The sequence below is a fragment of the Schistocerca cancellata genome, chromosome 9, assembly GCF_023864275.1.
Source record: "Schistocerca cancellata isolate TAMUIC-IGC-003103 chromosome 9, iqSchCanc2.1, whole genome shotgun sequence".
NCBI classification, from domain to species: domain Eukaryota; kingdom Metazoa; phylum Arthropoda; class Insecta; order Orthoptera; family Acrididae; genus Schistocerca; species Schistocerca cancellata.
In genome coordinates this window covers 511,765,194-511,778,707 of record NC_064634.1, presented here as the reverse complement: position 1 = coordinate 511,778,707, position 13,514 = coordinate 511,765,194, and the positions used below count along the sequence as shown (strand labels likewise).

The window sequence follows — 13,514 nt, the reverse complement described above, 5'->3', positions numbered from 1 at the left end:
AAAGTGGTCCCCAAGTTTCCTGTTAAAAACATCATCTGATGGTAATGGACCACATTAAATACAATTTCAAGTTACCGCCAATCTAATTCCTTTGATACTGTTAGTATATAATCTAACTGTGCTATCCAGTCCTTGCATTATCACTTCGGGACAACTGTTCATAGTTAGATGTGGTTTTTCCTTGTGCTATAATTTGTACTATTTACTGTTTGATGCTCTGAGCTACTAGTGTGGGATACTCAGGGGAAACAATGTTAAATTCAACAGACAAATGGTAAATTATTCATCTTAGCGGATCTGCTATTCCTGTTCTCAGTGTGTGTTCAGTTATTTGTATGCAGACAAACAGTACTATAAACCACCATATTTCTTCTCTTGACCCCCTGCACACATTCCCCCTTTGTGGTCATGATGGTGACATATAATGACGTTAGAGTAAATCGCTAATGGCATGACTCAGGGCAGCGGATGTCAATGTCAGTTCTTACAGAGTACGTACTTTGAAGTGTTCAAGAGGAAGATCAGAAAGGATAGAAAAATACACTTTGAAGGGTTTTATAAAATTTAGTTACTCGAAGAAGACGAAATTTTTCTAGAAAATTTGTTTCTCTAGATGACTTCGATAGAGCACTTATTCAGAGAAAATTTTTGGATTAATATGAACAGAAGAAGAAAATCCTAACGTCGAGAAAGCTGTTTATTTTTTCAAAACCACCGATACTTAATTATAAAGGAGGCTAAACGTTCAGTAATATTTCGAGGGATATGCGTTTTAGTTTTAAAAAGTGTAAAAAAAGAGAAACTTCCTAACAAAACACTCCTTCTTTATTGCAAAGCGGGGTGACCATTAGAGGGCAAACTGATATAGTGAATAGCGGGCAAATAAACCGAGGGGGTTCGCCTGCACGACGTGTATGCATAGGCATTACAGCGTGAAAAAGTGCTGGCAATATTAAGAAATTCTCGGTGTAAAGAATAACAGCAGCGAAGACCGAAGTGCTTTTGTTGTCCACACCAGAGGTGCAATGGGTTGCATTGATGGAACAGAATTAATTTATGATTCGAAGTCAAAGATGTAAGAATATCACTATGATATGAGTGGGGTAACATCACAAAAGGTTAGAAGTAACCTGATTATTAATATCCCCGTTGCCAAGTTATTAAAATTGATAGTTAGCACGGCGGTCGATCACTACCGTCGTGCCTTCCGAGGTCTGTTCGGAAGGGGGTTTTCACCTAAGACTATACAGCATGACTGGTTAAATGCTACCAAACTTGCAAAATAAGTTGAGAGCTGGTGCAGAGATACATAATAAAGGAAACGGCAGAGAATACACTAATCAGTATTAGTCTCGAGAGTGAAATTGAATGTGTAGTACAAAACGATGTTAGATATATGGAAACTGACGCCATGTATGAAACTGCAATTGATCGAAGTGAAAAGATACACTTTTCATAGCACAACTGTAGGCGCAACGTCCCCCCTTCCACCCGCACTCCCCAGTACACGGGGACTCACGATGAGCCGCCTGAAGCTGCCACACTGGCCGGTGCAACAGTGTTGAGGCCGCCTAATGTTGGCAGCAGTAGGATGACGCCTGGCCTGGGTCACGCTGCACTTTCCCAAGCCGTGTTTCTCTTTGCAGCTCGCCAGACACTGGAGACAGTAAGACGGCCGCCTCCGTTCAGCCACACACCAAACATGACGGAACACGTGTTGCAGCTGTGGCGCCCACGGAGCCTCAGCCCACTCCTCCATATGACGACGCCGTCTCCTCTCGCATGCGGTGAGTACTGCCACTAAACATGCAAATTATCACCGTTCACAGCATGGTATATGGGGACGCTAGCCAAGTGTGAATCTCGGAACACCGAATGTCGCTTTGTTGTACTTTGGCTCGACTTCGCAATCAGTTGATGCTCAACGTCCTCCTATCCTGTGAGAGTCGCATTGGAGATTGCAAGTCAAATCTCTATATTGGGCATTCTTTCTATTTCTGTAATGATGTTTTAATTGGCAGTTAAAACTTTCAATAGAGTTACTTAATAATATCAGATATACTTGGGCTCATTCATTCTCTTACCAACCTACCTGCTTCAGTTGAAAAGCTGATGTTCCCCTGTTTACTATCTGTGCCTCCTGTAGTCCGGTCCATAGCACACTAACTACGCACGCCATCCGATGATCATTGTTCTATGTTAAGTATACAGGGGGAACATTAATAGATGCAACAAACTGCGGGGATAGAGTACTGACTGGAAATGAAGGAAAAGAGGTAATAGGAACATGTGTCCAGAAATTGACAATGTATGTGCAACGACAACAAATCGCCCGGAACCCAGTACAGAGCTGCATCGCATCCACGTCACAACACACGTTCTCAGTGGGCTCGAGGGGACGCAATGCTAACGTTCAGACATTGAATAATAGATTTCCGCACTCTTTGGCACATTCTAGTCCCACTCCGAAGAGCGTCTTGTGCGTCGTGAACATGCAGCTGAAGGATCTGAGCATCAGAAACACGTTCAGCACTCTCAACGTGTTTCAGATGCTCCCACACGTAAAACTCCAGGGGTTTAAGTCGGATGGTTTGTAAGATAACGCCACGGGGCCTCCATGTCCTGAGCAATGTCTGAGAAAGATGTTGTGGTCGTGTGGAAGTGGGGTGGTGCTCTATCATGTGGAAACCATATAACCTGTCTTATTGCCAAAGGCACATTCTCAAGCTTCCAGGCGGAGTATTCCACAGCAAGCCCAGGTACGTTCCTCCACTGAGATATTGTGATGTAATAACGGTCCAAGCATGTGGTCGGCAAGGATCCCTGCTCGCACTGCTGATACTGGAACGTTGCTGATGACACGCCTCAACTATTCTCTGATGATTATAGATAACAGATGACTATTACGTAGACTGATGATGCCAACTCTGGTAAAGGCTGCTCTGTCGTTAAAGACAACTCATGACATCCATCCCAAAATTGCTATGATCTGGTGCAAAACTCTGGACGAAATCCTTCATGTAGAGGGTAATCCGCTGCTGGTATTTTTTGCACTCGTTGCATGTGATAGGAATAGCTACGGTTGACATGCAAGATACACTTTGTCGTACTTCAGTATAACGATGTTGGCAGGCCTCATGCTTGGAACTTGAACAATGGTTCATTTCAAAATCTCGTAGAATCCGGTTGACGAAAACTGGTGCATGCACATTCCACCGCCTTCATGGACGTTCGTCTCTCTGAAAGGACGCTTCAGCACACCAACGCCCACAAAGAGCTTGAAAAGTTATGTGATGTGATTGGTGTCCACAGGGTACTTGTTTCGGTATATCTGTGCTGCCTCTCGATCGTTTCCACCTGGTTAGCCTTACACAAACACCATCCCGCCTTGTTCTCGACACGAATACTGGGCCATTCTGCTGCTTACACTATGCTGCGTAAATCATAAAGCCTGCAACACACAAGGAACACATGACTTGGTCACAGGAGCTTTTATTCGACAGCGCCATCTATCGAGACAATGGTGCATAATCGGAGACATGTTCATACGACTTTTTTTCCCATTTCCAGTCTGAACGCCGTGCTTGCAGTGTCTCTCGGTTTTATTATTGTTCACCCTGTATAGAAAGCTTGTTGTTGTAGGGTCTCGTTCCGTAGGATATAAAAGGGCGGGGGGGGGGGGGGATGGAGTTTGGTGGCTGATATCTTCTTACTGCAACATTTATGCAAACTTGTATTAACACGGTCCTTTATTTACTTGAACAGATAGGTGCTCCTTAACTTTAACAGAGTCTATGTGTTGTGGTACAAGCTCTTCCTTAAAAGTCCACGTTAGCGTCACTGCTGGTTAAGTACATGTCCGTCTATAAAGATCACTCTTTACTGTCGGAGCCTACACCCGCTCAGCAATGAATGACAGACACCAACTAGAATGAGTCAATAAGAGTGACTGAGCTAGTGACTCATGGTCTACAGTCAGCAGTGGGGATAAATTCCTGCGGTCGAGAGGTCGTTGCAGCGTGTTGCTTGCGAGTGTGACTTTGGTTTCTTTCCTAACTGGTGCACTTGATCCAGCGCCTACTATCGATCTTTGCGCGATATATAAGCTGACCATTGTGTTGGCAATAGCTTACGCCAGGCACAGTTGTTTTGTATTCGAACAGTTGTGTTCTGTGATACTTGTGTCACTCCAGTTTCATTTCCGATCCTTGTTTTGCACCTTTCATGTGTGCTTCATTTCGAACTGACCGCGACTTGATATTCTCCACTGCTTGTGTGGAAAACCCATGAGCATTGAGTAATCTGAGTATCCATATGGAATGCCGGCATTCGTCTACCGTTGCTTTGCGTGCGTGCTTTATTTTTTTATATGTGGACAGTCCATCAGCAAAAATGTCTGTAGTAAGGCATCCTGAGGACTACAGATTCAGAGTATCACGTAATGATACGTCTACAGAAAGCAATTTGGCGAGTGGCAAAAGTGCCCTGAAATAAATTTTGTAAGACCTTAAGGAAACCGAAGAACCTGGGAAAAAGTCCAAGATATCAAAGGTATTCAAGAAATGTTGTTTCTACAGTTGATTTCGATACAGCATTTAGTCAAAGAAAAAATTGGAGCGTCGTGAGCAGATGAACCTAATTTGATAGTTGAGAAATGTGCTTGTATTTTGTTATACTAAGACGAATTTCCGGGGGTGAAGAGAAACGTCCAGTTAAATTTCAAAATTAGAGGATTTTCGTTTGTAAAAATGTAAAAATATGGGATACATCCTAACAGGCCATTCCGACTTTGATGAGAAGTGTGCTGGCTACTTGAGAGCAAACCAATTTAAGGGCAAAAAGTGGTTTCTGTTCACCGACACAACGTAGATATATACGTTATACCAAGAAAATGTGTTGGCTGCATTAAGAAGCTCCGGATGTAAACACTGAATGGAGGCCAAAGAGCTACTGTTTTCCATGTTCTGGGGGCCAGATTCTCATAGGCGAAGCAATATTATATTTTCACTCAAAATCTTAATCCCAAGGCCATCAAAATGGTGATAATTTTCAGAAATGGTTAGAAGTGCACTGTTTCCTGTCATCGCAGGAGATAATATTGTCAATATTCACAACGCACCACATCATAATGTTCAGACACACAAAGCCCCACTATGCAACTCACTTTTTAGCCCAGGTTAAAGAGAACTCAGCTTTTAATAATTGCGTATAATAAGCCAAAGTCTTGTTTAAAGATGCATAGAATATAAATGCAGCCACAGAGCTGGGTTAATGAAAGACTCATCAAGAAGCATAATAATAGTCTTATCTTTGGAATGAATAATTCCAGGTAAATTGGTTTAATCAGTAGTCCTTTTTTTTTTTTACTACAAGCTAGTTTCGGCTATGGCCCCATTCTCATGTTATATTGTTTGAGTCTAATTACGTTTATGAAAGTCGTACAGAAACATCAGTTTGTATATGTACTTACATCTAGTTGGAACAGTTGCCCATATTGCATCAGTGAGTAAACTGTCCACTGTCTGTTTGTTGCTAGATCGCTCTGATCACGTAACTTTTGTCTGTATAGGATACTTTCGCGATATACTTTTGACTGCTGGAATGGCTGTTTACTCTAATTAAAGCTTTATCTTCACAATGCAATCTTTGATAGTCAGTGACATTATTTTCGTTTCATTGCTATTACAATTTTGTTATCATTTGTATCCATGTCTATCTTTGGTGTCCTGTTTACTGTGATTTATAATAGAAATGCAACTAACATCACCGACTAGCAAAGGCCGCACTGTAAACGTAAAACATCAAAGGGAATCAACTGTCATTTCAACTGTCAAAAGTATTTGGCTAAAATATTCTATGTAAACAAAACTGACCTGGTAATAACGATCCAGCAACAAATAAACAGTCGACAGTTTACTCACTGCTGTAGGATGTGCATTTGTCCCAACTACATGTCAGTATGTGTATAAACTGACCTTTCTCTGCAGTTTTTATAAATTTAACTAGTCTTACCAAATGTGACGTCTACAGGTTTACCTAAGAATGGCGCTATAGCCGAAACAAGCTTGTAGCAAAGAAGAAGGATTACTAATTAAACCTTCTACAGGTTATCTGGAATTATTCACTACAAAACTTCTTTTTATGACGTATTATATGGGCCCGACTCAAAAGCATATAATATTCATTCCGGTCTGGAGTTGTTGTTGTTGTGGTCTTTAGTCCTGAGACTGGTTTGATGCAGCTCTCCATGCTACTCTATCCTGTGCAAGCTTCTTCATCTCCCAGTACCTACTGCAACGTACATCTTTCTGAATCTGCTTAGTGTATTCATCTCTTGGTCTCCCCCTACGATTTTTACCCTCCACGCTGCCCTCCAATACTAAATTGGTGATTCCTTGATGCCTCAGAACATGTCCTACCAACCGATTACTCCTTCTAGTCAAGTTGTGCCACAAACTTCTCTTCTCCCCAATCCTATTCAATACTTCCTCATTAGTTATGTGATCTACCCATCTAATCTTCAGCATTCTTCTGTAGCACCACATTTCGAAAGCTTCTACTCTCTTCTTGTCCAAACTATTTACCGTCCATGTTTCACTTCCATACATGGCTACACTCCATACAAATACTTTCAGAAATGACTTCCTGACACTTAAATCTATACTCGATGTTAACAAATTTCTCTTCTTCAGAAACGCTTTCCTTGCCATTGCCAGTCTACATTTTGTATCCTCTCTACTTCGACCATCATCAGTTATTTTGCTCCCCAAATAGCAAAACACCTTTACTACTTTAAGTGTCTCATTTCCTAATCTAATACCCTCAACATCACCCGACTTAATTAGACTACATTCCATTATACTCGTTTTGCTTTTGTTGATGTTCATCTTATATCCTCCCTTCAAGACACTATCCATTCCGTTCAACTGCTCTTCCAAGTCCTTTGCTGTCTCTGACAGAATTACAATGTCATCGGCGAACCTCAAAGTTTTTATTTCTTCTCCATGGATTTTAATACCTACTCCGAATTTTTCTTTTGTTTCCTTTACTGCTTGCTCAATATACAGATTGAATAGCAACGGGGAGAGGCTACAACCCTGTCTTACTCCCTTCCCAACCACTGCTTCTCTTTCATGCCCCTCGACTCTTATAACTGCCATCTGGTTTCTATACAAATTGTAAATAGCCTTTCGCTCCCTGTATTTTACCCCTGCCACCTTTAGAATTTGAAAGAGAGTATTCCAGTCAACATTGTCAAAAGCTTTCTCTAAGTCTACAAATGCTAGGAACGTAGGTTTGCCTTTCCTTAATCTTTCTTCTAAGATAAGTCGTAAGGTCAGTATTGCGTCACGTGTTTCAGTATTTCTACGGAATCCAAACTGATCTTCCCCGAGGTCGGCTTCTACTAGTTTGTCCATTCGTCTGTAAAGAATTCGTGTTAGTATTTTGCAGCTGTGGCTTATTAAACTGATTGTTCGGTAATTTTCACATCTGTCCACACCTGCTTTCTTTAGGATTGGAATTATTATATTCTTCTTGAAGTCTGAGGGTATTTCGCCTGTTTCATACATCTTGCTCACCAGATGGTAGAGTTTTGTCAGGACTGGCTCTCCCAAGGCCGTCAGTAGTTCCAATGGAATGTTGTCTACTCCGGGGGCCTTGTTTCGACTCAGGTCTTTCAGTGCTCTGTCAAACTCTTCACGCAGTATCGTATCTCCCATTTCATCTTCGTCTACATCCTCTTCCATTTCCATAATATTGTCCTCAAGTGCATCGCCCTTGTATAGACCCTCTATATACTCCTTCCATCTTTCTGCTTTCCCTTCATTGCTTAGAACTGGGTTTCCATCTGAGCTCTTGATGTTCATACAAGTGGTTCTCTTATCTCCAAAGGTCTCTTTAATTTTCCTGTAGGCAGTATCTATCTTACCCCTAGTGAGATAAGCCTCCACATCCTTACATTTGTCCTCTAGCCATGCCTGCTTAGCCATTTTGCACTTCCTCTCGATCTCATTTTTGAGACGTTTGTATTCCTTTTTGCCTGCTTCACTTACTGCATTTTTATATTTTCTCCTTTCATCAATTAAATTCAATATTTCTTCTGTTACCCAAGGATTTCTACTAGCCCTCTTCTTTTTACCTACTTGATCCTCTGCTGCCTTCACTACTTCATCCCTAAAAGCTACCCATTCTTCTTCCTCTTGTATTTCTTTCCCCCATTCCTGTCAATTGTTCCCTTATGCTCTCGCTGAAACTCTCTACAACCTCTGGTTCTTTCAGTTTATCCAGGTCCCATCTCCTTAAATTCCCACCTTTTTGCAGTTTCTTCAGTTTTAATCTACAGGTCATAACCAATAAATTGTGGTCAGAGTCCACATCTGCCCCTGGAAATGTCTTACAATTTAAAATCTGGTTCCTAAATCTCTGTCTTACCATTATATAATCTATCTGATACCTTTTAGTATCTCCAGGGTTCTTCCATGTATACAACCTTCTATCATGATTCTTAAACCAAGTGTTAGCTGGTCTGGAGACTGCATGTGAATGTGCAGCCCCTAACGACGATACTGATTTAGAAACTGACATTGTGGATATAACTGGACTGGATTCCTGTGCAACAGGTACGAAATATGGAGAACTGTATTCACCTTCGATCCACTTCATAACTCTCATCACGAATGTAAGTGCAGGTTTGATTGCAGACTCCAGAACTGTAGTATTACCGTCCTTACCCTATCCTATCTTTCCCCAACCCCCCCCCCCCTCCTTACCCCTACCTGCCACTTCATGCCCAACCACTGCTTACGAGCCTTCTCGCGATGAGGCGGCGAAGGTACCCCTCTCCAGGTGCGTTCCTATTGAGGCCGACTAATATCGTCAGTAGTAGGATGACGCCTGGCTTCCACTATATTTCACTTCCGGACCTACTGTCTCTTTTCGCAGCCCGCCAGCCGCTGGAGACAAGAAGAAGACGGCCGTGTCGCAGCCGCAGAGCAAACACAGCCAGACTCCTGCCGGAGCCGCGGCGCCCGCAGCTGCTCCACACTCTGACCCATCTGACGCGGCCGTCCCTTGTCTTACTCCGTGAGTGCACTCACCACGTATACATGCATATGAAGCTATGCTGCATATATGTGCAAATTGTGCAGCAGAAACCTCCACTGTAATTTTACAGTGTTGCTATCCAGAGCGACAGATTATAATATTTGTAGTGTTGGCAGAAGAGCCAACACTGTGTTGCTAGAGGAGGCCGAAATGCACGCTATAAGCTCACGCAGGATGCCGTGAGGTCTGGAACAGTTAAAGAAGTTGAGTCTAGTAAATAAAGTACGTAGTTGCTGAAATACTTAACTTTAATCCATAATTGTAGAGCATCGCTGTAGATGGTACATAATTTGAATCTCAATATAAACGGGTAATGGCAACTTGCTAGGTCGTAGCAAATGACGTAGCTGAAGGCTATGCTAACTATCGCCTTGGCAAATGAGAGCGTATTTGTCAGTGTAGCTTCGCTAGCAAAGTCGGCTGTACAACTGGGGCGTGTGCTAGTACGTCTCTCTAGACCTGCCGTGTGGCGGCGCTCGGTCTGCCATCACTGACAGTGGCGACACGCGGGTCCGACGTATACTAACGGACCTCGGCCGATTTAAAGGCTACCACCTAGCAAGTGTGTTGTCTGGCTGTGACACCACAATATTCCCCATTGACTGAAAGTTAATGAGACGTGTCCAAGAGCACACAGGCCAACATCTTGAGATACCTTTAAAACAGGCACATGTTATCTCACCATCTCACAAAGGCGTCAGGGTGGCTAACATGCCGTGTAATGCACCACTTTGTGGAAGTATTATAACGGATGGTAGACGAGTGAATTCCTTTAACAAGAACGTCTAAAACAGGAATTTTTATGAAACTCATAACGTCACACAATACATGCGTGGGGGTTCAGTTTCATTGAAATTTATGTATATAAAGAAATATTGACTTTAAAGCTGGTTCACAACGATTTGTTTTAGCGCAATATGCCTCCTTTGCGTCTTGACAGATAGGCTGAAGTTTTCTGCAAACAGAAGATAAGTCCTAACAAAAATCTGTGGGATCAAGTCTCAACTTGCCTTTTTCTTGTCTCAGAGTGCTTAGATCTACTGGTTCGTAGTTCTTGGAATTAGTGGGAAGTTGGCATTTCCGGGAATGTGATTGCACAATCCCTGATTCAGCCATGGGATAAGAAATGCCTACTGACCTTGCAGGGAGAGATGAGCACAAAAACAAGAAGCCCCACTTAGAATTTTTCAGTTGATGATGAACTGTCGGACAGAATGAGATTTTCACCCTTCAACGGAGTGTGCGCTGATATGAAACTTCCTGGCAGATTAAAACTGTGTGCCCGACCGAGACTCGAACTCGGGACCTTTCCCTTTCGCGGGCAAGTGCTCCGTCGGACAGTTAACTTCACTGGATCAGTTGCGAGCAGTGATAGCACAGTGAGATATCCGACATAAAAAATAGAAAGTATTCTTCTGCTTCTCCAGACTGTCATTCAACCATTTTGTTTGTCATATCGATGAATGCCTGTTTTTTTCATTTAATTTTACAGATCTGTGGTCCGGCACGGATTCTACAAAGTTTCTGCAGTGCACAAAAACTCTGATTAGTCAAAGGAAATTTCCAGGAAAATCCCCCTCCAGATTTCGTTCTGCACTGAAGCTTGTGGCAATATTTGAGAAAACATTATAAATTTATCTGTTCATTCTGAGTATGAGTGAATGGTTACAGGAGGAGCCGAAGAGAAAGATGGAGGAAAAAGGTTCAAGTGATTCCACTACATGTGTCGTAGCATTATGGAAGCGAGAAGCATGTGAATCTCTTAATGCTGCCTGTTGACTGCACAGAAATTTACCACCTCTGCTAAATTAAAAACTTCTCGAGACTAGCACATAGTATTATCACTGCTCATCACTGTTTGCAATTCAAGTATGCAAACGGTGTTTTCGCTACTTTCATTCTAAAGAGAAGTTGGCAGCGTATTTAGTAGACTGTTGATAGTCAAAGCAGTTAGAATTCCCTAAGCTGAGAAACAGTTAATTAAATCTGACTCGTATAGGAAAAAATAAAAAAAATAGAGTTTGTCATTTAAGCAGGCATCGAATTCTTATTGAAATCAGGTGTTCGTGACGCCAATCGTGCACATGATCCATATAGTATAGTTCTCTAAGTGCATTGCTGTTGTTGTGAGGAATTTCAGAGTTTCCCCTGTACCGGAGTGCAGATTACATGGAGTGTTTTACCAACCAGTTGTATCACATTGCAGAACGATTAAATAATTATCTGTTCCAGAACAACCAGGTGATTATTAGTGTTGAAGGCGAAGAAGCGTTTCAAATACGAGAAAACTGTCACATCTACAAAGAAAGCTTCACGAATACAGACTGAAATACAGGTATCACTGCCATTGCACAGGCCGATTTCGTGACGTCACGCGTGATAGCTGTAATGTAAATTATAGACCTAATTTTACAGTGCCTGTTGTATTTCACAATCTAACAAAATATGACGCAAATTTCGTAATCACGAACATCTATCTGCGAAAAAGTGGTAGAGGCAGCTAGAATGAATGCAGGCCATGTTTCTGTGATTGTAGATAAAATGGAAAACTGCAAAGCATTCACTAAATATATAACTGTGTTTCTCTAGCGACATGGGAGGCTGTGATGAAAAGTAATGCTTCCGAATTATGTTCTCATTATCTGTTGAGGTATTCCATGTCATGCATATTATCGGTCACTTTGCCGCTTTGTTGATACAAATTTCAAACCTCTTCCGCTGAAGTGCTCGGAATTGTAACGTGTAACAGGACGGTGTGTGACGTAACTATGTAGATGCATGAGAAACAGCGTGCGCCAGCCGGAGTGGCCGTGCGGTTCTAGGCGCTACAGTCTGGAACAGAGCGACCGCTACGGTCGCAAGTTCGAATCCTGCCTCGGGCATGGATGTGTGTGATGTCCTTAGGTTAGTTAGGTATAATTAGTTCTAAGTTCTAGGCGACTCATGACCTCAGCAGTTAAGTCGCATAGTGCTCAGAGCCATTTGAAGAAACAGCGTGCTGTAATCGAGTTTCTAACCGCAGAAAGTATTCCTCCAATTGAAATCCGTAGAAGTCCGAAAGCTGCGTGCGGTGGTGACTGCATATAGGCCTACACCAGCAATGTGCGAGACGTTGGCCTGCTCGTGGTCGTAATGAAGGAAAAGGTGGTGCTAACTTCAACGTGTGTGGCAGAGCCAGGAGTGAACGGCCGCGTACGGCAACCGACGACACGCACCGTACTCGGCTTGATGAACTGATCAGGAGAAACCGTCGGATAACACACACACAGCTCCCGTGTAAATGTACCACATCACAAGAGCGTGTGCAGGCCATCATTGCAGAATAACAGAACAGAAAACTGTGCGCACGGTGGATGCTTCGAATGGCCAGTCCTGACATGAAAGAGAGGACATTGGACAATTGTCAAAAATTTGTTTTGCGTTTTGAGCGTAAGGGTCAGGGGGCCCTAAACAACATTGTGACAGATAACGAAAACTGGGGTCACCATTTTGACCCTAAAGAAAGGAGAACATCAATGGAGTTCTGTCACAAACAATCGCCAATGCTAATAAAGTTCAAGACCACGCCATCACCAGGCAAACTCATGCTCACAGTGTTCTGGAATATTCAGCGTGTCGTGCACTTGGAATTAATGCTCCAAAAGGCACCAGCATAAACTCTGCAAGATACTGCGAGGCCCTCAGAAAAAAATGTAAGCAGGAATTCGAAGAGTTCGCCTACACATGGAGCCCCTCTTCTGGAGCGTGTTAATGGCATACTACACAAGGGCGCTGCGACATCTGCAGCAGTCCGGCACCTTGGATTATCTTTCATTTGTCATACTCCGTATAGTCTCAACTACGTTCCATCCGATTTCAGTCGGTTCGGAAAACGTAAAGAACATCTTCGAGAACTATGGTAGTGTTGAAGTGATGCAAGCAGAGATGAGGTCGTGGCTCCCTCAACAAAGTCAAACATTCTATAGTGAATATGGCAACAAACTGGTCTCTCGTTAGGAGAAACGCGAATGTCGCTAGGCTGACTATTTTCAGAGATAAATATATAGACATGAAGCATAATGATGTAGAAAGTTAACAAACTTTTCAGCACGGCCTCGTGAAATTACGCTTTACAGATTCTTTCTACTTTATGACGTGCTCTCTGGAAAAATACATTTCATATTTAAAGAATGAAGAGAATATTTCACCAACATCGTGAAGTGTAATTTGATCAGTAAGAAAGATGTCTTTCCCTACGAGCGCGTAACTGCTGAATCAAGTTTGATGGAGAAACAGTTACCACCGATAGACGCCTTCAAAAGCTTGATGAGCGGTGAACCATCGATCAAACAACAAAGGGAATGCACAGTAAGGAGCATATTTGAATGCATGGGCTTGGGAGATTATTCAGAATTAAATTTGAAAAGTGT

The 13,514-nt window shown here is 42.5% G+C and overlaps 1 protein-coding gene across 1 annotated transcript in view; it reads left to right on the top strand.

The window, feature by feature from the left end:
• Positions 1-13,514, top strand: part of LOC126100896 (proteoglycan 4-like) — an 84,835-nt gene that overhangs the window by 48,738 nt on the left and 22,583 nt on the right. The window contains exons 10-11 of the mRNA XM_049911562.1: positions 1,647-1,787; positions 8,944-9,084. Of these exons, the coding sequence (XP_049767519.1) occupies positions 1,647-1,787; positions 8,944-9,084 (282 nt within the window). The remainder of the gene's footprint in view (positions 1-1,646; positions 1,788-8,943; positions 9,085-13,514) is intronic.